Raw genomic sequence first — 23,222 nt, 5'->3', positions numbered from 1 at the left:
ACGTGGAATTCCTTCACTGTGGAAGTCAATCGTGAACATTTGTTGAGTACGTATTTCATTAGAAAAATTGGTATCCGCCTGAGATTCGAACACCGGTGCATCTCTCAACAGGAATTCACCGGACGTGTTATCCTTTAGGCCAAGACGATTTAAAATTTCAGAATGAGGTGGTTTAGGGTTAAACATGAAGCCTTTAATCAGACTTCAGGAGTCGAGTTTTACTTGCTTAATTTCTTTTCGACCAGATTTTTTCGTGAGCAGCCAACATTTGTTAGAATTCGACTAACTGTGTGACTCAGCATGTGAACAAAAATTCGATAAAATCACCGTAGGTAAATCTGAAGTAGCGAAAAAACGTAATCGTAAACGTGTTACTCGTAACAATAATTAAATTGTTGAATTAGTCCGCGAGAAGTCTGCCCAATTTGAATTTAATTCAACATTTGGAAATCTGTAAAAATCAAAGTTACAAATTTTTCTTAGAAATGTTTACGAATTGATTCCACATTGAAGGAATAAACAGTGAATAAAAATGAAACCCCAAAAAAATGCATAATTACTAGTGGTACTTGTGAGCCTCCACGTGTAGCTACCACCACCCTGCCTATTTCTGCTGTGAAGCATTAATGCTTTTAGGTTTGAAGGGCGGGGGAGCTCTAGTTAAAAGTGAGACCTTATAACTCATGTCTCAAGGTGGGTGGCGGCATTTACGTTGTAGATGTCTATGGGCTCCAGTAACCACTTAAAATCAGGTGGGGCGTGAGCTCGTCCACCCATCTAAGCAATAAAAAAAAAATCTATATATTTGTATTAGATTATTCGATTTATATTCTGAATAATATTATACCATATAACGGCATATTATTATGAATTGTCGCTCCGCAAATAGATCTGTGTTGTACTTCTCAGACAAATAGATGACGTCAATTGAATCAAATGAATTCTCGGTGCGAATATTTAGCAAATTGTAGATCGGTTACTCGCATTTGAACCGTGTTCCCGACACTCGACGCTACGTGTGTGAGAGGTCAAGTTTTAAACCGTCCACGTTCACTGAACTCTCTAAGTGAGGTCACAAAAAAGATATTTAAAAAGCTCTTGTATACCTTTCACGTTGATGTGTGTTAAAGAGGTTTTGAGGAATTCGGTGTTTTTTTTTTGTTGTTGTTGTAATATGACTCTTACGGATTCTTTAGGAGATGACAATAGCGGATACCGGTGCCCGAAAACATAACAACGTAGGCATCGCGTTGCTCACCGTGAAATATGGCGTCAAATCCATAAATGTATTGCACAATTAATATAACGTTCATAAAACTAGAACTAATGACTGCTTCGTGGCAGAAATAGACAGAAAGCGGTACATACCCGATCGGGCTCGCAAAACCCCTTGCAACGGTTTCAGACTTGATAGCTCGATGTTAATTAGTCTTAATTCATTGACTACAAAATTCTTAGAAATTACATTTTATTGAAGGATCAAGAAAGTTGACTAAATATATTAATCTTACCACACATCTAATTATGTTAAAGGAAATTAAATACAAAAATGTGTAAATCAGAAGAATTGTAACTTGAAGTTTCAGATGTGGGATGGAGAGGGTTTTTTACGAATGACAATAAAACAATTTCTGTATAAGATTACGTCACAGCCAGTAATGTACGTGGTAGAGAAATTTTCTTAATATGCACCTATGTGCTCACTGTTCTTTATTTAAATTTTGAATTGTTACGTCATATTTACGTTTTTAAATTTCGAAGCTGCTTTTATGGAATAAATTTTTTAATAAAAAAAGGAACCTACACCTAGAGTAGAGTAGAGTAGATTAAGGTTTATTGTACTCTACTACTTTATTGTACCAAGGACTTCATACAATTTATAGTACTAGTGGTCCCGTAGTAGTCGAAATTCGACTAATTTATTGAAATTATAAGTTTGTACACTACTATACTTCTATAATCACAAATTTCGCCAAGACTACACTATAGAAAAATATTAATAAAGACAAACAATATTTAATCTATTCTCAATTTGACCACAGACGTCAAGAATAAAAGTTTGACAATAAATAAATAATATGCATGCGTGTGTGTGTCCAATACATATTAGCAATGGTAATGTTTTCTTTATTGATTTAATGTATCTTTTATGCTTTATTTAAAAAAAAATATTAGCATTGTGCACTTCTGCTCTATATTCTCTATAAGTGTGGGAAATTTCATACTCCTCCGTCCGCTTTCGGAAAAACGGATACAAAGTTTTTGCTTCACGTATTAACATATAGATTTCCGATTATCTTCGTCAACAGTACTTTTTCTAGTTCAATCCGCAATTTATAATGAATCTAAGATAAAATTCCCTAAGATAAAATCGGCTTTTATAACCAAACCAATTACACGCTTGCCTTATTCAAACGAGCATAGTGTTTGTATAAATAAAGCGTTGAGTTAAAGCAAGTGACATTAATTCCTTATCTACATTCAGTGGCTGGTGGCAGTGCTTATTGATTTATACTGTGGTATAAATTATCGCAACGACGACGCTTTATCAGACTGTAGAAGTATTGGTCGAGCTGATATTAATTGTGTGAGTACGTCGTCGGGATGTTTGTTTGTGTTCGTTGCGAGTGTTATATGAGCCCCAAATTAGGTAAACAATTTATTACCTATAGGTGAATCAGCTCAGTACTAAGTACCTCGACTTAGTTTTAAGTGATCACCGATGCTCATAGACATTTTAACATGAAATGTAAGGGTCGAATTATCGCTTGTGTTGTTAGTCTCACCCTTCGAATAAGAAAACAGTACTGCTTTACGACATAAATATATTAGTAATGCCATACTAAGCTAAATTAATAAATTTGGTATTAAGGTACTTAGGAGTGCAGTGACCGCTTACAAGATCAAATGACAATCAAAAGGTAATATGTAAGTATCTATAACTAGACTGTCAATTTTTTATGCATACTTGTCACAACTTGAATTTCTGGTTTGACAACTCGATTATTCGATATTAGTTTCATTTCGCCTGACTCGGTGGTGCAGTTATTAGCACCTCTGACTATGGCGCCGAGGGTCGCGGGTTCGATTCCCACATCCGACAAGCTGAAGTCAATTACATTGATGTACACTGAATTGTGTAGCTAATATTATATTCAATACTTGTTTCGACGTAACTTTACCACTCACGAAACAGACGTTATTCTATACCAGGGGTTCCCAAACTTAATTTGTCTACTGCCCACTTTAAGAATAAATTATTTTTTAGCGCCCCCCTTTTTTATCCTACTTAAAAACCACTATAGCGTGAGCTCAATCGGTGTCTAAGAGTCCTCCTAGACGAAATTACAAATCGCCTCCCAAGCCCCTACACAACGCCCCCATTTTTTTTCTGGATTTCTTACCTCCCTTCTTTAGGCCTGCAGCGCCCACTTACTATTGAAACTTGCAACTCATGTCTCAAGTGAATCATCAATCCGTTTGCCTATCAACGAAAACAAACCTTGTACTCTACTTGAATACACATAAAATACGTTTTAGTTACAATCTGTTTATATATGGTGTAACTAGTGAGAGGCTTCGTGCTGTTGCAGGCCACTTCTACGCCGGTTCAAGGTTGTACAGCAAAACTAATTGACTACCTGTTGTTGATTTCTTTCGATTCGTAAAGGCTTTATTATATTTTTTACTGATATCGCTATTATTTTTTTAGTTTTTTTTATTGCCCTTGTAGGCAGACGAGCATACGGTCCACCTGATGGTGAGTGGTTACCGTCGCCCATGGACTTCAGCAATTCCAGGGGCAGAGTCAAGCCGCTGCCTACCGCAATATAGACTGTATTCTAGATATCACTATATTCTTCCGTTTGGAGCTGTGGTGGGTAGAAGTAAGGAGAACCGTCTCAGTGTATTAAAAAGTGCTTGCTCGCTGAAAGAAGCCAATTAAGCTGACGCCATAGTAGCAAGTGGAAAGATTTGAAAAACTGAGCTCAAAGTAGGATATTAAATTAAGAATGAAAGAAACGCGTCCTGATTTTAAATACTGCATATTTTTTAACTATACAACTCACGACAGATATTTAATTTATCAACCCAACACACTTGACTCTATTTAAAACGGCTATATTCATCTATACTAATATTATAAAGCTGAAGAGTTTGTTTGTTTGAACGTGCTAATCTCAGGAACTACTGGTTCGATTTGAAAAATTCTTTCAGTGTTAGATAGTCCATTTATTGAGGAAGGCTATAGGCTATATAACATCACGCTAAGACCAATACAAGCGGAGCACCAATAAGGAATGTTTCAAAATCGGGTTTTTTTTTCCCTTTTGAGAGCTTCCGTTGCGTGCGCTGTAGAAACGGTTAAAGTTTCGAAAAATAATGTATGACAGAATTGTTCCCCTTTAAAAGATCTAAAAAAAAGTCTGCGCATGTCTATATGTTAAGGTTGACTCACTATAACGTTTTTTATGCTAATTAAATTTGTTCTAAAATAAAGCATTATTTTTGAACTATTCCACGAGGACGAAGTCGCGGGCAAAAGCTAGTAATAATATAATTTCCATTTCCTACACTAGCACTATTTCGATGAGCCTCCAATAATAGCTTGCCATTTACAGGTGGACACGTTTTCAACTTGTTGCATAATATACTAGATGGTCCTTCTTACTTCTTCTACCCTCCACAGAAGCATCATTGAGCTTAGATATCACAGATTAAATGTCAAACTTTATCATTCCAATACCTTTAGTAACGTGTGATTTGTTCCCGACGGAATTACGGAATGACGCTACTAAGTTCGCCTACCTACACGATCGGTTTAAAAAAAACCACTTATATTTAATTTGAGACTACCCTTAGAGTATAAATAAACAAGCTATAGAGCACCCGTTAGCGAGTATGAATTGTAAGCACGGGTTTGAACAGTATCGAAGTCGTAAGGGCGACGCTATTAGTCGCGAAGGGTCGAACGCGCTGGTTGTTTCTCCCGCCGATATTTATTTAAATTTAATGTTATAATGGTGAAATGTACAGTACCAAATTGTAAGAATGATTCACGGAAGCAAACTAAAAAGAACAATAATATTTCTTTTCATCGGTAAGTAGTGTTTTGATAGGAAAACAGATTTTAAGAAAATTACTCAGGGCGAAGAAGGGTGTTGCGGGAGGCGCGCGGGTGGGTTCACGCAGCATGCGTTCCCGCACCCCCCACTTCCGACCTTCTCCGCATTGGAGCTAGTGATGTACCACGTTGTACTCGAATATCATGTAATAACATGATTTATTTATTTCTTTATTTTTAATTTCTTTTCTTTCTTTATATATTGTATTTAAGATCAATGTCTAAAATAAAAGTTTGGAATTGTAATACGTAATCGGAAAACTTAAATACTTACGGTTCTATAATTATCTATTTAAATTTTAGATTTCCGAAAAACCGTGAGCTGGCAAATAAATGGGTGACAGCAATAAAAAGACCGAACTGGGAGCCCAATATCTGGAGTTTTATCTGCTCCATACATTTAAATGCTTCATCATTTTATGAAACGAAAAGTCGACTGCGCATGCTGGTTGAAGGTGCAATACCAGAGGTAAAACTTGAAGTAAGATTATACTGATTTTCAAGGGATTAAACAAGTATTTTGTGTTTTCGGTCGTTAATTATACATACATAGTATAGTCAAATAATTACATATTCGCGATTTTCTCAAAGTGTAATTGAATATGCAATTTCGAAAAGGGCACATCTCTGAAAATGTAAAATGTTCAGGAAATGAAAAAAACTGATTATTTTCTAAAGCAGTGTAAAATTTAAAATATTAACTTTTGATATATATTTTAGTGTTAATTAGCAATTGAAAATCACTGGAATTATTATAAAATGGGTGTAGGTAAGCCTCAAAGCTACATGTATATGAAAAAACGTATTTGACAAAATATGCGACATGGGCCCTTTTCCAAATTGCATATTCAATTACAATGGTCTTTATAACATAATATGAATATAATCCTTCATATTATATTAACATTTCTTAAAACTAACGTTTCATCATTTTTTGTAGAAAAATAATATGTGTGTCAATTACTTTCTTATTTCTTCTTCATCGACCATTCGGCATAAGCCTAATGTAAAATCTTCTATTCTTTTCTATGCTTCGCTTACTATACTTGCAGTTTTTTAATGTCATTTGTCTTTATTTAAAACTTAATCTCACTAAATATAACTTTTTTTTAGGATGAAAGAAAAAAAAAAAAAAAAACCCGCGGTATCAATTAGAAGAGAAAAAATTGTGGTGCAATCAATAAGTGAACCGTTATCGAGTCCATCTACGCATGATATTGTTGTGCCTTCTATGAGTATATGGGCGCAAACGCCACCATTGGCAATAATTAACATAATAATATATAGTTTAGTTTATTCTATGTTAATATTTATTTATTATTAGAAACAAAATTGTTATTCTACCATATTTAATAATTAGCAGACACTGTTTTGATGTGAAAATGTTCAGAACATGTTTAATGTTTGTATTATTGTTTAAAAGCACAAATATTAATAATAATTTATATTATAATTAACAGTACTAATAATTTAATTAAGTATTGTAATTGTTATGCAATGATGTTGTTGGCGCCATCTATGATTAGGCTGGATAATAACAATGTTATTTAAAAGTAATTCATGTAAAATAAATTAAATGTCAGTCATGTAAAAATCACTAAAATATGTATTGTATATTGTAAGCTATATTTCGTGAATTGTTTCGCAGCTATTACATTTGTTTGTATAAAAGAAGTTGTAGTTGCTATAACCAACACAAAATGGCTAATTGTGTAAGAACCACTGAATAACTAAGGCGTGGCTTTTTGTTGTAAACAAGTAATGTTAAAGTTTTATAGAATTGTATTGTATTTTCATTGTAAAAGAACTTATGTGTGAGAACCCTGGCTTAACGCCGACAAGTACTACTGAAACTTTGGTAATGCCAGTAACGGGTAAAAATATAGTGGTGCCATCTACAGATGATACTCCATGTAAGCGTAAACTAAAACGTCAAATTATCAATTTACAAAAAACCGCGAAACGACGACGATTACGCTGTACTGCTCTTTATGTCCAAATAAATCGTTTAAAAAAGAAAGTAGAGTCTCTAACAGAAATGCTTGTGCAGCTTCGTGAAAAACAACTGATAAAACAAGAACATAATTATATGTAATGAATAACGTATTTATTTGGATAAAGATTAATATCATCTCTATACATGGAGACATAAAAGTCCCTCCGTGTGCTATATTACACTGGACATTAAAATTTGGAGATATAATCCCAAGGAGGGTTGACGTCAGGTCGTCTGCTAAACTGGTTGTATGCTAAATCCTTATGCAGCATGATAAGAGAATATGTTATGACGATCCTATATAATGCGGCATAAGGATAAGTAGAAGAAGAAGAATAATTTATTTATAACTTACCGAGATCAGCATTTTTGGTACGTAGGGTTGATGAACGAAGAGATCGGCGTCACGTAGGCCGGGTTCTGTACGGTGCTTGTGGCCGCCTCCACGCTCATGTAGCCTGGCTTTATCAAGTCCTGTGCTGGGATGCGATTGAAGTACTTCCACACGGCCACAGCTACTAGCGACGCTGCACATATCACAGCTAGTAGTCCAAATAGTACCGACGTCACTGGAAAAATAAGAAACGGGTTCACAAACTGGTGTTTATTCATTACTGGAGCCCATGGACATAACGTATATACCGTAAACTTCAAAAGGGAATGCCTCCACTCACAGCAATGGACATTTTATTTGTTACAAACATTTAGTAAGCTAAGGAAATATATTTTTGGTTAGTAAGCTTTTGTTACGTTAATATAAGACGAATCAGGCTTAATTTTCGCGAAATGTTAAAAAAAAAACCCTGTGCCACTCACATTAATATTTATAAAGATCAGAGACATCAACATTTGATTGTCTATGATTTAAATATGCAAACGTATTTATTGTATAACAATAACATAATTCATCGGATTTATTTTCATGCTGTAAAATCAATAGTACAACAGGAAAATGCAGGTTATGTATGTACAAATTACGTATTATTTTTATTCATAAATTTACGTTTCCTATTTATTGACAAGCGGCATGCGTCAGCGGCATTGACAATATGGCGGCGAACACATAAAATTCGGCAAAGGGTAGCTGTTATTCAATTTACTGTAAACTTGTGTGCTTATTAATACTTTTTATTTTTGCTGTTTTCGTTTTACAGAAGTGGATTATCAAACTGAATGTTTAGCATTGTTATCTTTTTCCAATATTTACATGTTGCTTTATAATTGTAATCTGTAAGCAATAAGGAACAAGGGCAATGTAAGACTAATTAATTAAGCCGATGTAAATGAATATACAGTTGAACGTCGAACAATTTGTTTTCTGGTTGAATGTTTGTTCGTGGAACAAACTAAATAATGTGTCAAACATTAATTATTTTGTAATTAGTTTATCAGTAGGCAGAATAGCTATTTAATTTTTAAATTATTGATCACTCCATCAGCTATTGGAGCGCGATGATTGTAGATTGTTGACCGTGATCGAAATAACAACTGACCTACTTTCTATGGTTTTTTTTAAACAGTTAAGAAAAAAAAAAAGATACGACTTTAAAAACGGAATTTAGATGAAGGAAAAATATATTTTTAAACTCGTTTTTTTACGTGAATGTAATAAACATATTTGCATAGGCGAGACAGACACAAGGAGCATATGAGAACAGCTGGCGACCGCATATTTGAACAGCCTTAAAAATTTAAACATTCAAAATGAACAACTGTTTTGGTCGGGCCAAACGTGTCGTTGAAAAAACGTTTTGAACTTAAACATTTTATGATTATGTTCCAAGAATATATATAGTAATTATTTAGGTAATCATTAAGACATTGTCTAATCACTATTTCAAATGAGTTTTGCACTCGTTCACCAAACATAACATTAATTTGAAAATCGTTGACCACATCTGAGGAGTGTTGAGCGTTTGTGGTAATAAATTTGCTAGTTTTTGTAGATTATCTTCCAAAAAAAAAAATTGATCGTAGGTATGTCCATTTAATTTGTAGAAACTTTTCTGTACAAGTCAATTGTGACGTATGAGTTTTTAAAATTAATACGTTTTTTATTTAAAAAAAAGGAACGTACATTAATACAACTTTTCTGAATTATTTTTGGTTCTTATGATTGTTTATTTTGTTGTCTTACGTCATTCAGATCTACAATAAAATATTACTTTTAATTCATTTTGTGTTTAGATGGAACTAGGCATACATAATCTTGTTAAATCAATTTCCTAGTTTTTGTTCTTCCAATAATTAAATAAAATAACGATGTATTGGATAAACTATAAGTCTTAGCGTGTTCACTATGCGACTATAAATAAATAAATTTACAATAGAAGTGCAATTTTGTTAAACGCTCGCGTTTCGGTCCACGCGTACTGAAGAACACCCAGAAAACACTCAAAAGTGATCTCAAATAAATATTATTATAGTTAAAGTACACGGCGGAATCCTCGCTGTGACAGCGCGAGTTTGTTTAACAGAATTGCACGTCTGTGTGCTTAGTGTGAGTTTCTTAACGTTCTCGATAGCGTAAATGTTAAGCCAATTTTGTATGCAGTTGGAACAGCTCCCCTAGCGGCAAACGTACGCAAACGATCCCGTTCCATACAAATATGAGCTAACTTTTACGCTATCGAGAACTTAAAAAAACTCGCACTAAGCACACATAGCCGACTGGACTTTTACTGGTGGTAGGACCTCTTGTGAGTCCGCGCGGGTGGGTACCACCACCCTGCGTATTTCTGCCGTGAAGCAGTAATGCGTTTCGGTTTGAAGGGTGGGGCAGCCGTTGTAACTATTATAACTATACTTGAGACCTTAGAACTTATATCTCAAGGTTGATGGCGCATTTACGTTGTGGATATCTATGGGCTCCAGTAACCACTTAACACCAGGTGGGCTGTGACCTCGTCCACCCATTTAAGCAATAAAAAAAAAACAAAAACCGAAACTCACCCGGCGACGCGAACAGACCGGCCGGCGTTGACACCTCGCAATAGTCCTCGATCATTATATGCACAACTTCGTTTTCTCTCATCGCCAAATACAAGACTTTGCACTCAGTCGTGACGTTGATGTAGCTGCAATGCATCCACACTCTCCTGTTTAAATAGTCTAGCTCTTCCGAGACGGTACGGTTGTACGCGTCCTTCGCAATGTTGCAGTTCGAACACTGCATCGGCCCGTTGCTAGATAAACAATCCTTGCACTGTTCAACAGTCATGCACAGGTCCACGCAGTTGTTGTCCGCTTCTAAGTACTGGGCCCCTTCGATGTCGGTTTTGCAGACGCAGGCGTCGCCGCAAGCGTCGCACTCACCGTTCCCTGAGCATTCCCCCTAATAGAATATAAGCTTTAGTACTTTTTGTGTAACTGTCCAGTTTTGGTTACGACACCCACAAAAAGAAAGGGAGCGAGGTTTTTTTTGCCGACTGGACTTTAACATATCGAATATGAAACTTTTTTTTTTTATTGCCCTTGTAGGCAGACGAGCATACAGACCACCTGATGGTGAGTGGTTACCGTCGCCCATGGACTTCAGCAATGCCAGGGGCAGAGCCAAGCCGCTGCCTACCGCTAAAATTCTGAATTCCGCTGAATTCATTTTACAAGATGAGTTGTGTGTATAAGTAACTATCATATTTTATGAGGCAATGGCACTTTTAAATTAAGGAACGTTTATATTGTGGACTAAATAATAATAGTTACAATGGTTGGTTCGAAGTATCAATTGGATGGAATATTTTAAATGTATTCAACTGATAATTATTTTTAATACATGTATCTTTTTATTTGATTTGTTTTGGTAATTTTAAGTATGTTTCAATGATACTATGTACACATATGGACTTGTTGTTGTTGTCTAAAATAAAATAAATCATTCATTCATTCATTCATTCATTTATTACCCGTTACATCTTTAACCATCGGTACTTCTGTGAACGCTACAGAGAATTAAAATTCAAGTCATAGGATCACCTCGTGGAATGTTAATCTCGTCTGAACATTTAAGGTAATCAAATAATAGGATAAGAATGTAACTCACAAGTTCACTGGTTCGACTGCAGCCGATATCTCCACGTCTGCGTCCGCAGTTCAGTATATTGCAGTTTTTTCCCGTCCTGTCGACGATACGATACGTTATGAAGATTTTTTGCGAAGTGGCCTTTTCAAGGACAGAAAATTTTAAACCCAGAAAATTACAAAACTACGACTTACCATCCTTTAAAGCAGTCGCAAATTCCGCTTGATAGCCAATGGCCGTGATATTCGCATTTCGGTGATTTCTTCTCAACAATTGTAGGTACAACGGGCTGTTTGAAAGGAAAACATGTTTTAAGATAAGGATGTTCATTTATTTTTAATCTTCTAAAATAATGTGACACTTCTCTGTTCTTATACAATTAGTTATAGCGCTTCAATTAGTTTCTAATTACTCATATATATAGATGGCAGTAACATATTACCTATCCTATCTTTTATTTTTAAAGAAAGTTATTTTTAATTTTCAAAAGCCACAAACTGATAAAATTTAATCAATTTGTCTATAACAAATACAGACTTGTATGATTTTTTTTTTTTCTGAGTTCAGATATACAATAATGAAATGCCTTAACTTTAATAACCTATAAGTTTAGGGGCATCCGCTACAAGATGTCGCTAATTTCCATACAAAGAAAATAATTCCCTTAAAATAACGCAGTTTCAGGGCCCCGAGGCAGACTGCCATGTGTAATGCTTTTAGAAAATATCAGTGACCCTATGAAAATATTTATCGATTTACCAACCAATCGGAGCAGAATTCATTCTTGCTACCTGATAGTGCGGGATATCAACATAGGACCTAGTGTCAGCAGCTTAGAGTTACTAAATATCTACATCAGCTTTTTATATTTATTATAATGACCTGACATAATAAGACATAATCCACGAACGAGACATACCTACCATTCCCTTTCAGTTTAAGCATTGAAATATTGAAGATTGTTTTGTTGTTTATGATTTAAATATTTAAAAAGATTTTAAAATGGTACAGAAGAATTTCAAATTAAGAAATTTCGAATGATCGATTTAAAATGAACTGATATTATATTAGTGTTTTTAATGATGAGAAAAATATATACATATTACACGAATACAAAGAGTCACGAATTGCGCTATCGGGCACGTACTAAATTTTAAAAATAACAACGGGTTAATGTGCCGTTGACACCGAATTTTGCTAAATCTTCGAACTCGTTGTTGAAAAATTTAAGACAAATAGATATATGGTTTTGTGTTAATTACCGATTTTTTTAAGGGTGTTGAAAATAGATTCTGACGGTTATTTACTGACGTAGTGGATTAGCTACACCTACAGAGTAACTGATATAGTTTTCTCGGAAATACTAAATATACGAAGGAATATTGAGTTGAACATTAAAAAGGTTTTTTTAGTTGGTGATCAAACAACAGAGAGTGTTTATGTTTAAATAGCTATTTTTTTTCTTACCGTTATTGGAGTCTGAGCTGCTTCGTTGCAGAAACTTCCAGACCTAAAAAGGTAATGCTTTATTTATACAATTCATTTAGCTGCTAAAATATTTGCGCTTTGTCATAACAACTTCATATATCTGCAATTGATACAGTTTGAGCTGTTTAACAAATTCGGTACATTTAAGTAATAAAGGAAATCTGTTTAGAATTTTACTGAGCGAATATGAGCAACTTTATTTAATTTTAATCTCATCAACAGTAGTTACGTCTCTGGTCTTTTATTTATTTATTGATAAAGCGAAAAGATTTATCGTTTAGGCCTGAAAAGGGGGTCGGACACAGCACGCTGTATTTGATTTCATATAAACAACCCAATTGATTTTTGTATCTTTGGATTAGCCAATCTGGGTGTATATTATACTAGCTGTACCCGTCCGCTTCGCTGGGCATTTAACATTAACTTTATTATTTCTCACCCTCATAAAGATTCTCATCGTTAACGCCCTCGCAACTGGTGTAGGGAGTCCAACACGCATATAAATATTAGCCTATCCATTAAGTACATGTATTTTCTAAATGGATACCAAGTTTCAAGTCAATCGGATGCATGGTTCAGTAGTTATAACGGAACATCCGCAAAAACTATTGTAGAAAATCATATTATTATTATTTTTATTTTTTTGTTGCCCTTGTAGGCAGACGAGCATACGGCCCACCTGATGGTGAGTGGTTACCGTCGCCCATGGACTTCAGCAATGCCAGGGGCAGAGCCAAGCCGCTGCCTACCGTTTAAATTGTATTATATATTAGTATAGATTGAATCATAGAAATTCGTTGTGTGCTACGGAATACGCTAAATTTTAATATACTGCTATTGAAGACGAATTAATGCCAAGATGTAATTGTAGAGTTCAATGTGAGAGTACGAGAAACAGTGCAAGATAGAGTAACAGATATTTAATTACCGAGAAAAATATTATTTAATTTCAAACACTCACCATCCGTCGTTGCATTCGCAAATACCGCAAATTAATTTTCCGTTCCTGTGGCACGTCTCCGAGTTTGGTTCGGGTTGGGCGGAACAAGGACACGCGCACGAAATCAAATACTTCACTAATGTCGATTCGTTCAGGTCCACAAAGAAAATGTTCGCGTAGACGTATTCGTAAGGACTGCCGGAAGACGTGCAGAACATTTCCAATGGCCTGACCGCAATCTTTGCAGTACATTCAGAATTTTCGCATTTCGTTGTGTCAGAAAATTTAAGATTCCTAGTCTGCGTCGAGTTTACGATTTCTATTTTTATCTGCAAAAAACAAATTAAGGTCAAATCTATACCTATATACGTAATTTTAGCAAATTTATTTATTTTCGATTTCGTGTTGTCACTGAAGGAGATATTTTAAAAAGTTTTCGTTTCTGACATATTGAGGCTATGTTGTTATTTTGAGTTAAATTTCCTGTTATGCTTGAAAAGTTTAGAAAGTAGAAATTTGCAATTTAAATAGTATGATGGTTCAATGTTATTAAACATCAAATTCTTTTCGATATTTTTCCTTCTATGTTACCAATTACTTTCCAGTCAGAACACTCGTCTTGCAATATCCAAGTTATTCAAAACATTTTTTTAATCAACAATTATCGAAAAACAATGTTGATCGACTTAACTGATTTCAACTTAACAAGTCATTGAAAATAATTTCAGAACAGTAAAATAGTGAAATGGTGGTCAGTACCGTACGGTACGTCAGATAAAAAATTACATAAAAACTTGACACATAAATAAATACAAAGATTCAGTATGCGAAGTCTAAAAATGCCCGACTCGATGATGCGTGACCCGATTTAAGTGTCCCGCAGTTTACATAATTTTTTAGTTTGATGGCGCTTATGAGGTACTACTACATACATTTTGTTTGCATTTAATGTCGTGTCCGCTTAATCCTCGCTGCAGTATATGCGTAGGTATCATTAATTTAATTGCTTGTCTTATGGTATGAGAAACTCGGTTTGTCATGAATGCTGTGTTTATAGCAATTACGTTAATCACATAATACGTAGATTTCTGTTAATGACTATTTGACGAACAACAGTGGGAATGACTATATGGAACATCAACATCATCATAAAATTTTGTTTTTTAGTTGTAGATCGCAGCAAGCTCATTCAGTTGTGTTTTCTGGCGTTTTTTACTGGTGGTACCACCGCCCTGCCTATTTCTGCCGTGAAGCAGTAATGCGTTTCGGTTTGAAGGGTGGGGCAGCCGTTGTAACTATACTGAGATCTTAGAACTTATATCTCAAGGTGGGTGGCGCATTTACGTTGTAGATGTCCATGGGCTCCAGTAACCACTTAACATCAGGTGGGCTGTGAGCTCGTCCACCCATTTAACCAATAAAAAAAAAACTAGATAACGAAACGTTAATCACGTTACTCAAACTCAATCTTAAATTTTTTTATTTATTGTATTGACCAGTGTCCTACCATTCAAATAACGCATGTTTGCCTCATGGGAGAATTGGCAGGACTGTGATATTTTTTACTTTGTCGTATCACTCTTATCAGAGAGGTCGAGGTTCTTAGATCGTACTAAAATCACAGAAAGTATATACAGTCAAACCTGGATAAGCGAGAACTGGATAAGTGAGAAAACTCTATAAGTGAGAGTAATAGCCAGGACCCGTCATTTTAAGCTCCCAAAACCTCTATTAGAGAGAAACGGAAACCTCTGTAAGAGAGAGTCGTTTTTCCCTCATGGACCTCCGTAAGTGAGACTGCTACTTATCTATACCTCTATAAGCGACAGTCGAGCTTTATTGATTTATATTATTTAGGAGGAACAAATGCAAAAACAAATTACGAATTTAACATCTGCTATTTTATGACTCATTCTTAACTTTTGTGGAACTTCCTTCTATTGTTTTTGAATTGTTTTCTCGTCAATATTGAACCTATTCTATTTCGTGGAACTAAATAGGGTTGTTATTTTATCGCATTCTTTTCGAATGGACACGTGTGCCTCTGTATCGTCCTGTTTGTCGCGCTTACTCAATTTAACGTTAATCAATTGCGAAGGAAAGTTATGTTCTGCATCATGTCCAAACGGAAAATTAAAGTACTGTCATTAAGTGAATAGTGAATGCGTTTGAATCCGGAAAATTGCGAAATGAAATTCACAGGGTACATTAGCGAGAAACTCGGGTTAGTGAGAAACCTCTATAAGCGAGAATGAGATTGTGCTCCCTTGAACACTCGCTTATCCAGGTTTGACTGTATTTACTATCGGAAGCACACTATGACCCTCATCGTAGGCGTTCCAGTACCTCATAGATTTTGGCAAAGCTACATAAAGCACAACTAAGCTGACTATCAAATGCCCAAGTCCTTTTCTCGTATTGAACAAAATATTTCTTAAGACTGTGGTTTGGAAGATCATAGCAGATTTTAGAGACCTGAGAAAGTTTAACTATGTAGCTTTACATTTTACGTACGTTTTAAATTTAATTCGGTGGAATAAGGACATACAAAAATACCTTCGATAAATAATTTGTATAAAAAGACTTCATCCATTGTAATTAATCACTAAAAATACGTATCTGTTAAAAATTAATATTAAAATAAGCTTTTTTTTTATTGTTTAGATGGGTGGACGAGCTCACAGCCCACCTGGTGGTTACTGGAGCCTATAGACATCTACAATGTAAATCCGCCACCCACCTTGAGATATAAGTTCTAAGGTCTCAGTATAGTTACAACCCACCCTTCAAACCGAAACGCATTACTGCTTTACGGCAGAAATAGGCGGGGTGATGTTACCTACCCATGCGGACTCACAAGAGGTCCTACCACCAGTAGGTAGTTAAAAGATATTTTACGTATTTTATTATTATCTTTACCTGAGATTCAGTCGCCGCGTTGTATTCTATGGTCAGTTCATATTGCGAAGACGGCCGCACGGATTGTTCAATGTAGTTAATGCTCAGTAACTTGGTCCCGTTATTGCTTCTTATCATGGCGGACGGTAGTTCCTCGAAGTTTTTCGCACAGGCATCCGAGAATTCAGGCCAGCAGTGTTGAGTCTGCGGAAGAAAGCACGTGTTAGTTTTGATCGATTAGTTCAGTGTGCTTAGTGCGAGTTTTTTAACGTTCTCGATAGCGTAAAAGTTAACCCAATTTTGTATGCAGTTGGAACAGCGCCCCTAACGGCAAACGTAGGCAAACGATCCCATTCCATATAAATATGACCTAATTTTTACGCTATCGAGAGCGTTAAAAAACTCGCACTAAGCACACTGAGTTCTTGATGTCAGAAACATAAAGCCATTAGTGCTTTTGAAAACGTAATCTTTATATGATTTCGTGAGTTGTATTTTATCGAGTTCTCGGTCTATAGACCTTTTTTTAAGGTATTATTTTTAAAGAAATATTATTCCGGATGTTGCCATTTTAACCGCATTTAAACCTGTAAAAATGAGGATAATTCTCCAGGGATAAAGTGTTGCCTGTGTCTCGGGTCCTTAAGCTAGTAATTGATTTGCAAGTCCCTTGGCATTTGAATAACGATCTAGCGAACACTTTGTGCTACTTCTTAAAGTAGAAATACCCGGTATTCCCGAGGCGTATCTTTTATCATTTACCATGATAAAAAATAAAGTGTTAGTCGGGGCTAAAACTATAATTTTGCGAAATTTCATCCCAATCCGTTTTTTTTTGGGTGATCGGATAACAATCTTTCAAATATGCCAACTTTCACGTTTATAGTTTTCGTATGAATGTATTAGAAATAAGAAAAACAAAGGTTAGGTACTATTGAAAAGGCTAAGCCCAGCTAAAATTTTCTCATGTGTCATGGATGCCGTAAACACACCTGCGAGACAAGAATAAGACACTTGATTATCTAATATACTTAACAGAGACTCTGATATCCATCGAGAATCGCGACCGGATTAGGACTACCATAATCTGAATCACATTTAGTCCGACCAGGCGATCATGAACTCAAGCTTAAACGAAACAATTCATTAATTGTTTGAAAAGAGAATGCCGCTGTAATAACTCTTCGAAACGGCCAATTATAAAAATATTTCCCGCTGAGGCATGTCTTAGTGTTACCAGTAAATAGCACTGCATAAGGACCGACGCCAGTGCCTAGTTTTATACATAAAAGGAGACTTAAATGAAATGCCTCAGATTGGAACCGGTTCTATAAGCGTCAGTCTTCAGACACTAGTGACTTACAATCATGCAGGTCGGTCTAAATATAACACAATCTTAACCAACAATACGTTGTGCGTATCTGTCACTAAGTCCCATAACTCGTATTTATAAACGCTCTGTAATCCATACTTAGGTTGCACGATATTTTGTCCCTTTTGAAGTTGGGTGTCAATGCAATTAATTAATCGTTGGCTATATACCGTTTACTAATAAGGCTTGTACCACAGTTGCATTTTTAAGTATTATTCTGTTGACAGTATGTATGTATGTCGTCCGTTGTAATGACAAAGTTTAAAGAAAATCAGAATTTTTCCATTGATACGGGTTTCTTACTCAAAGCAGTCAGCTTGTAGGTTAAGATTAATTGTAGCTGTTGAATGCATGAAATCTGTAACGCACCGTGACAAGCTGAATAAAGATAAAGATCCTTGAAAAGATTTTAACATGACGTTTGGATGCATATTGTACATTTGTTCCGGTCCAAGACATTAATGCGGATTGTTGAAAATTTGGGCATGTATGCATGTATTTTGTACAATCTGTAAGAGAAATCTCAAATCGTTTATAACCTCTTGTTAGAGATTGATAGAGAGATATCCGAAACTGTACAGGTGGTGTGTAGAAAATTGAAGAAAATAAAGTGAAAAAAATAAACACGATGAAAATATATTTTTTATTAAACAAGTTTTTTATTTAAAATTCCATAATCTATGCTATTCTTCAAAGTGAATGATTGATTAATTTTTTTCGTAACGGCTTAGTAACATCTCATCATCAGCTCATCCTGTATGCCAATGAGATATAAAATATAATTAGCGATAAAATAAAGGAATATATTACCGAAAAAGTTTTTGTAACTAAAAAAGCGAAAATTGCAAAAAAAACACTGCGAGATACAGTGCTCTCATAGAGTCATAGAGCTACAGCTATTTAAAAATCAGCCTAATGTTTCGCTTGCGTTACCATACGAAAGATTGAAACGTATTTTTTTCAAAACTTTTATACATAGTAAATATTGATGTAATATGTTCCTAAAACCTCCATAAAATCAGGAAAATTCAATGAGTTTATTTCAACTTAAAATCTGATACAAAATTAACGACAGCTATAACGATACCACTGTATTTAACATAATTACGAACATCCACAGTTTTTGTATTGCAGGATATGGACGATGAGATTAAGCCGGGCGCACATTGTAAGTTCGTATCCAAAATCGTGGTTAATATAACGCCGGAATGTATTTCTGTGATCAACGGTTCAATAGGGTATTTCCGTTAGAGATGAGTTGTACAGAACAATAAAAGCTATAGACAGGGTCGCTTTGATACACAAACACAAAATGTAATTTTAAAACACCGTTAAGAAATTGATTACAATTTGGTTGGGTGTTCAATTTGACAAGACGACGTTAATGAGTCTTTCAATTTATTAATGAGATAAAATAAGTATGCGGCCGGTCGGCTTTCTCGGGTGATTTATCCTTATTCACCTATCTTTGGCTTTCAATGACATTACTACCCACTAATAGTAAATATTAATTTCGGAGAGCCTAAATAAAGCCTTGAGTTGATACGCCTGGTGTTAACTGATAAGCGGGGCCCTTAAAGGTACATAATAATATTTAAGCCTATTCACTTTTAGACATGAGGCTGTATTTCGGATTTCAGTGTATAACTAACTTATTAACAATAACGCGCCATAGTTTCGCGGTATAAATATACATAGGTTGAGACTTTAGAACTTATCTCAAGGTGGGTAGCGCATTTACGTTGTAGATGTCCATGGGCTCCAGGAACCACTTAACATCAGGTGGGCTGTGAGCTCGTCCACCGATGTAAGCAATAAATAAAAAAAATACTAGATAACGAAACGTTAATCACGTTACTCAAACTCAATCTTCAATTTTTTTTTTATTGTATTGACCAGTGTCCTACCATTCAAATAAGAACGCATGTGTACTAGTACGGATCTGTGTTTATTAGCAAAACGTCCTATCTCTACTTTTTTCTTAATCGTAAATATAAGTATATATCCACCGCCCCGCCTATTTCTGCCGTGAAGCAGTAAAGCGTTTCGGCTTGATGGGTGGGGCGTTGTAACTATACTTGAGACCTTAGAACTTATATCTCAAGGTGGGTGGCGCATTTACGTTGTAAATTTCTATGAGCTCCAGTACCCACCAGGTGGTCTGTGAGCTCGTCCACCCATCTAAGCAATAAAAAAAAAAACTGTTTGCTTGAACGCGCTAATCTCAGGAATTACTGGTCCGATTTGAAAAATTCTTTCAGTGTTAGGTAGCTCATTTATTGAAGAGGGCTATATAACATCACGGTAAGGTCAATACAAGTGGAGCACCAATCAATAATGTTTCAAAATAGGGGTTTAAATAGCTCTTTAACATTCTATAATTCAAAAATATTTTCACTTTCTACGTAAATGAAGTGGGGGGTAAAATCTAGCGTTATGCCAAAGTAACTTACTGGTGGTATTACTGGTGGTAGGACACTCTTGTGAGTCCGCGCGGGTAGGTACCACCGCCCTGCTTGTTTCTGCCGTGAAGCAGTAATGCGTTTCGGTTTGAAGGGTGGGGCAGCCGTTGTAACTATACTTGAGACCCTAGAACTTATATCTCAAGGTGGGTGGCGCATTTACGTTGTAGATGTCTATGGGCTCCAGTAACCACTTAACACCAGGTGGGCTGTGAGCTCGTCCAACCATCTAAGCAATAAAAAAAAATCTATCCCACGCGGACGGAGTCGCGGGCAAAAGCTAGTAATTTATACATTGGAATCTCTGTCGTATCGCAATAATACTCGTAATTATTATAATGTGAGATGAAAGCACCAACGCGAACAATTCAACGCCCACTCTGAAACGACAAACGAACTTGTGCAGCAAGTTTCAGTAACCCTCCGTTGTGTTTCTTGCTCGTTGGTTAAGTATAAAATCTCTAGTTTTGCACGAACATAATGTTTTAAGTTTTACTTCTTTGTTGGTAGTTGTGATTGGTTGACATTATAGGGCTTCTGCTAAACACCAAGACATGTATAAAGGGCATTTATATTGAGTTTGAATATTTATTTTGTCAGTACAATAACTAACTGCTCGTTCAGACTAAACATTACGCAAGTCTTATTTCCGATAAAAATGTATGCTTTTTTTTTATTGCTTAGATGGGTGGACGAGCTCACAGCTCACCTGGTGTTAAGTGGTTACTGGAGCCCATAGACATCTACAACGTAAATGCGCCACCCACCTTGAGATAAGTTCTAAAGTCTCAAGTGGGGCAGCCGTTGTAACTATTACAACGGCTGCCCCACTCTTCAAACCGAAACGCATTACTGCTTCACGGCAGAAATAGGCAGGGTGGGTGGTACCTACCCGCGCGGACTCACAAGAGGTCCTACCACCAGTAAATCTAATCTTGCCTAATCAAATAATATAAAATATAAATATGCTAGAATAGTCAAAGTTCGTATTGTACATAGTGAACTTTTAACAAATGAAAGTCCATTTGATATGCAATCATCGAATTCAAATAAGTTCAGCTCATATCAACAGAGACGGTGGCAGAAAAATAAGTAGCCAACAACTTGTTTAGCTCGTTCTCAATATCGGAACAAGTTACTGTTACACGGTTGCAAAAACTGACTTCGCACAGAATTTATTTTTAATCGATGTACCGGGTGTGTAGCGGTAGGCAGCGGTTTGGTTGAGCCGTTAGCATTAGTGGCGACAACGTGCGACGGTAACCATCATCCGATGGATCGTATTCTCATCTGACTTTGTAGACAATATAATAAGGTAACGGTAAAGCTAGTGCTAAGCGATCACTGAAGATCTATAGACACCTCGTCTATTCTGTGATAAAATTTTTTATTTCATTTATTTATTGCATAGATGGGTGGACGAGCTCACAGCCCTCCCGGTGTTAAGTGGTTACCGGAGCCCATAGACATGTACAACGTAAATGCCGCCACCCACCTTGAGGAGATATGAGTTCTAAGGTCTCAAGTATAGCTACAACGCCCCACCCTTCAAGCTGAAACGCATTACTGTTTCACGGCTGAAACAGGCAGGGTGGTAGTGTCTACCCGTGCGGGCTCACAACAGGTCTTACCGCCAGTAATTACGCAAATTATACTTTTGCGGGTTTGATTTTTATTACACGATGGTATTCCTTCACCGTGGAAGTCAATCGTGAACATTCGCCAAGTACGTATTTCATCAGAAAAATTGGTACCCGCTTGCGGGATTCGAACACCGGTGCATCGCTCAACACGAATGCACCGAACGTTTTATCCTTTAGGCCACGACGACTTCAAAATTATATACTATAAATTCAACCATGAGTGGGATTTCCAATTGATATAATATCATAACCGGGCACTCTACATTTCTTGTTGGAGCTCTTCAATGTTTCTCAGTAGGTATCGGTTCTTCTTCTTCTCAGTCGTGTCACTCTTGACAGAGTGGTCGTGATCGTCATGTAGTGTTGGAAGGGGCAGACTTGATGCGTCTTACGATGTCGCGCCATCTCATCATGTTGTATTTCATGTATCGGTAGAGACATGAAATACAACACAATTAAAACTACTTATTTTATATAGATAGATAGTACTAGACTATTGAATAGCTCAATAGAAGTATGCGCTGGATTTTGTTTATAAATCGATTTCATTTAGTTTTTTTTATGACGAAGATAATACCTGTGAAGTTTTTAAAATATCCGAGAATAGAATCATATGAGGATTACAGAAAATAATATTCTAGGCTAGTGCGAACAAACCTTTTGAATTTCGAAACTCGATTGGTGAGATTCCCTTCATAATGCACTGGAACCGATTTGATGGCGATATTCGAACGTAGCGCGCTCACGATAATCGTGTACGATAATCTTTCTGTTCGCATGCAACTCTGCTCGTGTAAACACACCCAAAATATTAATTAAAATGCACGAAGTGTAAACACAGCTCTCTTCTTTACATTTGCATGGGCGTTGCAACCCATTAAACGTACCGCCAAAAGAGCAATAAACCCTTTACTTCAACGTGGGTGTTGATAGTAGAGATTTCGACGATTCGTATCCTACTTTGATCGCCGATAAACTATTCACCGTCTCGTTTGCTTGAAAGCGATGTGAACGGGACAAATAATTGCTAAACGTAATGCAGGTTTAGATGTGTGGGTGGTTAGAGAATGGTAACTAGAGAAACGTTTGTAAGCTGCAGTTGAGGTTACTTCACTTGTAATAAGGAAATCTTGGATACTGTACCACGTTCCCAGGTTGCATAATATTAAATTACGTTATACAAGTCTATTACATAGGGAATTTTTGAAGTTTCCGTAATAGTACCAGCTATACCAGTACAGTAACAGCTGATTGTGGGTGTTATTGTTGAGACCAAT

At 36.0% G+C, this 23,222-nt stretch overlaps 1 protein-coding gene across 1 annotated transcript in view; it reads right to left on the bottom strand.

Moving 5' to 3' along the window:
* The window catches only part of LOC114247190 (uncharacterized), a 57,634-nt gene that overhangs the window by 13,793 nt on the left and 20,619 nt on the right, over positions 1 to 23,222 (bottom strand). The window contains exons 2-8 of the mRNA XM_028180077.2: positions 16,490 to 16,672; positions 13,592 to 13,899; positions 12,610 to 12,652; positions 11,337 to 11,431; positions 11,164 to 11,239; positions 10,074 to 10,455; positions 7,477 to 7,690 (exon numbers count right to left, since the gene is read on the bottom strand). Of these exons, the coding sequence (XP_028035878.2) occupies positions 7,482 to 7,690; positions 10,074 to 10,455; positions 11,164 to 11,239; positions 11,337 to 11,431; positions 12,610 to 12,652; positions 13,592 to 13,899; positions 16,490 to 16,672 (1,296 nt within the window). The 3' untranslated portion in view covers positions 7,477 to 7,481. The remainder of the gene's footprint in view (positions 1 to 7,476; positions 7,691 to 10,073; positions 10,456 to 11,163; positions 11,240 to 11,336; positions 11,432 to 12,609; positions 12,653 to 13,591; positions 13,900 to 16,489; positions 16,673 to 23,222) is intronic.

The sequence above is a fragment of the Bombyx mandarina genome, chromosome 04, assembly GCF_030267445.1.
Source record: "Bombyx mandarina strain Sakado chromosome 04, ASM3026744v2".
NCBI classification, from domain to species: domain Eukaryota; kingdom Metazoa; phylum Arthropoda; class Insecta; order Lepidoptera; family Bombycidae; genus Bombyx; species Bombyx mandarina.
Note: the sequence above shows the minus strand (reverse complement) of the source record. Positions and strands in the feature narration are given on the sequence as shown.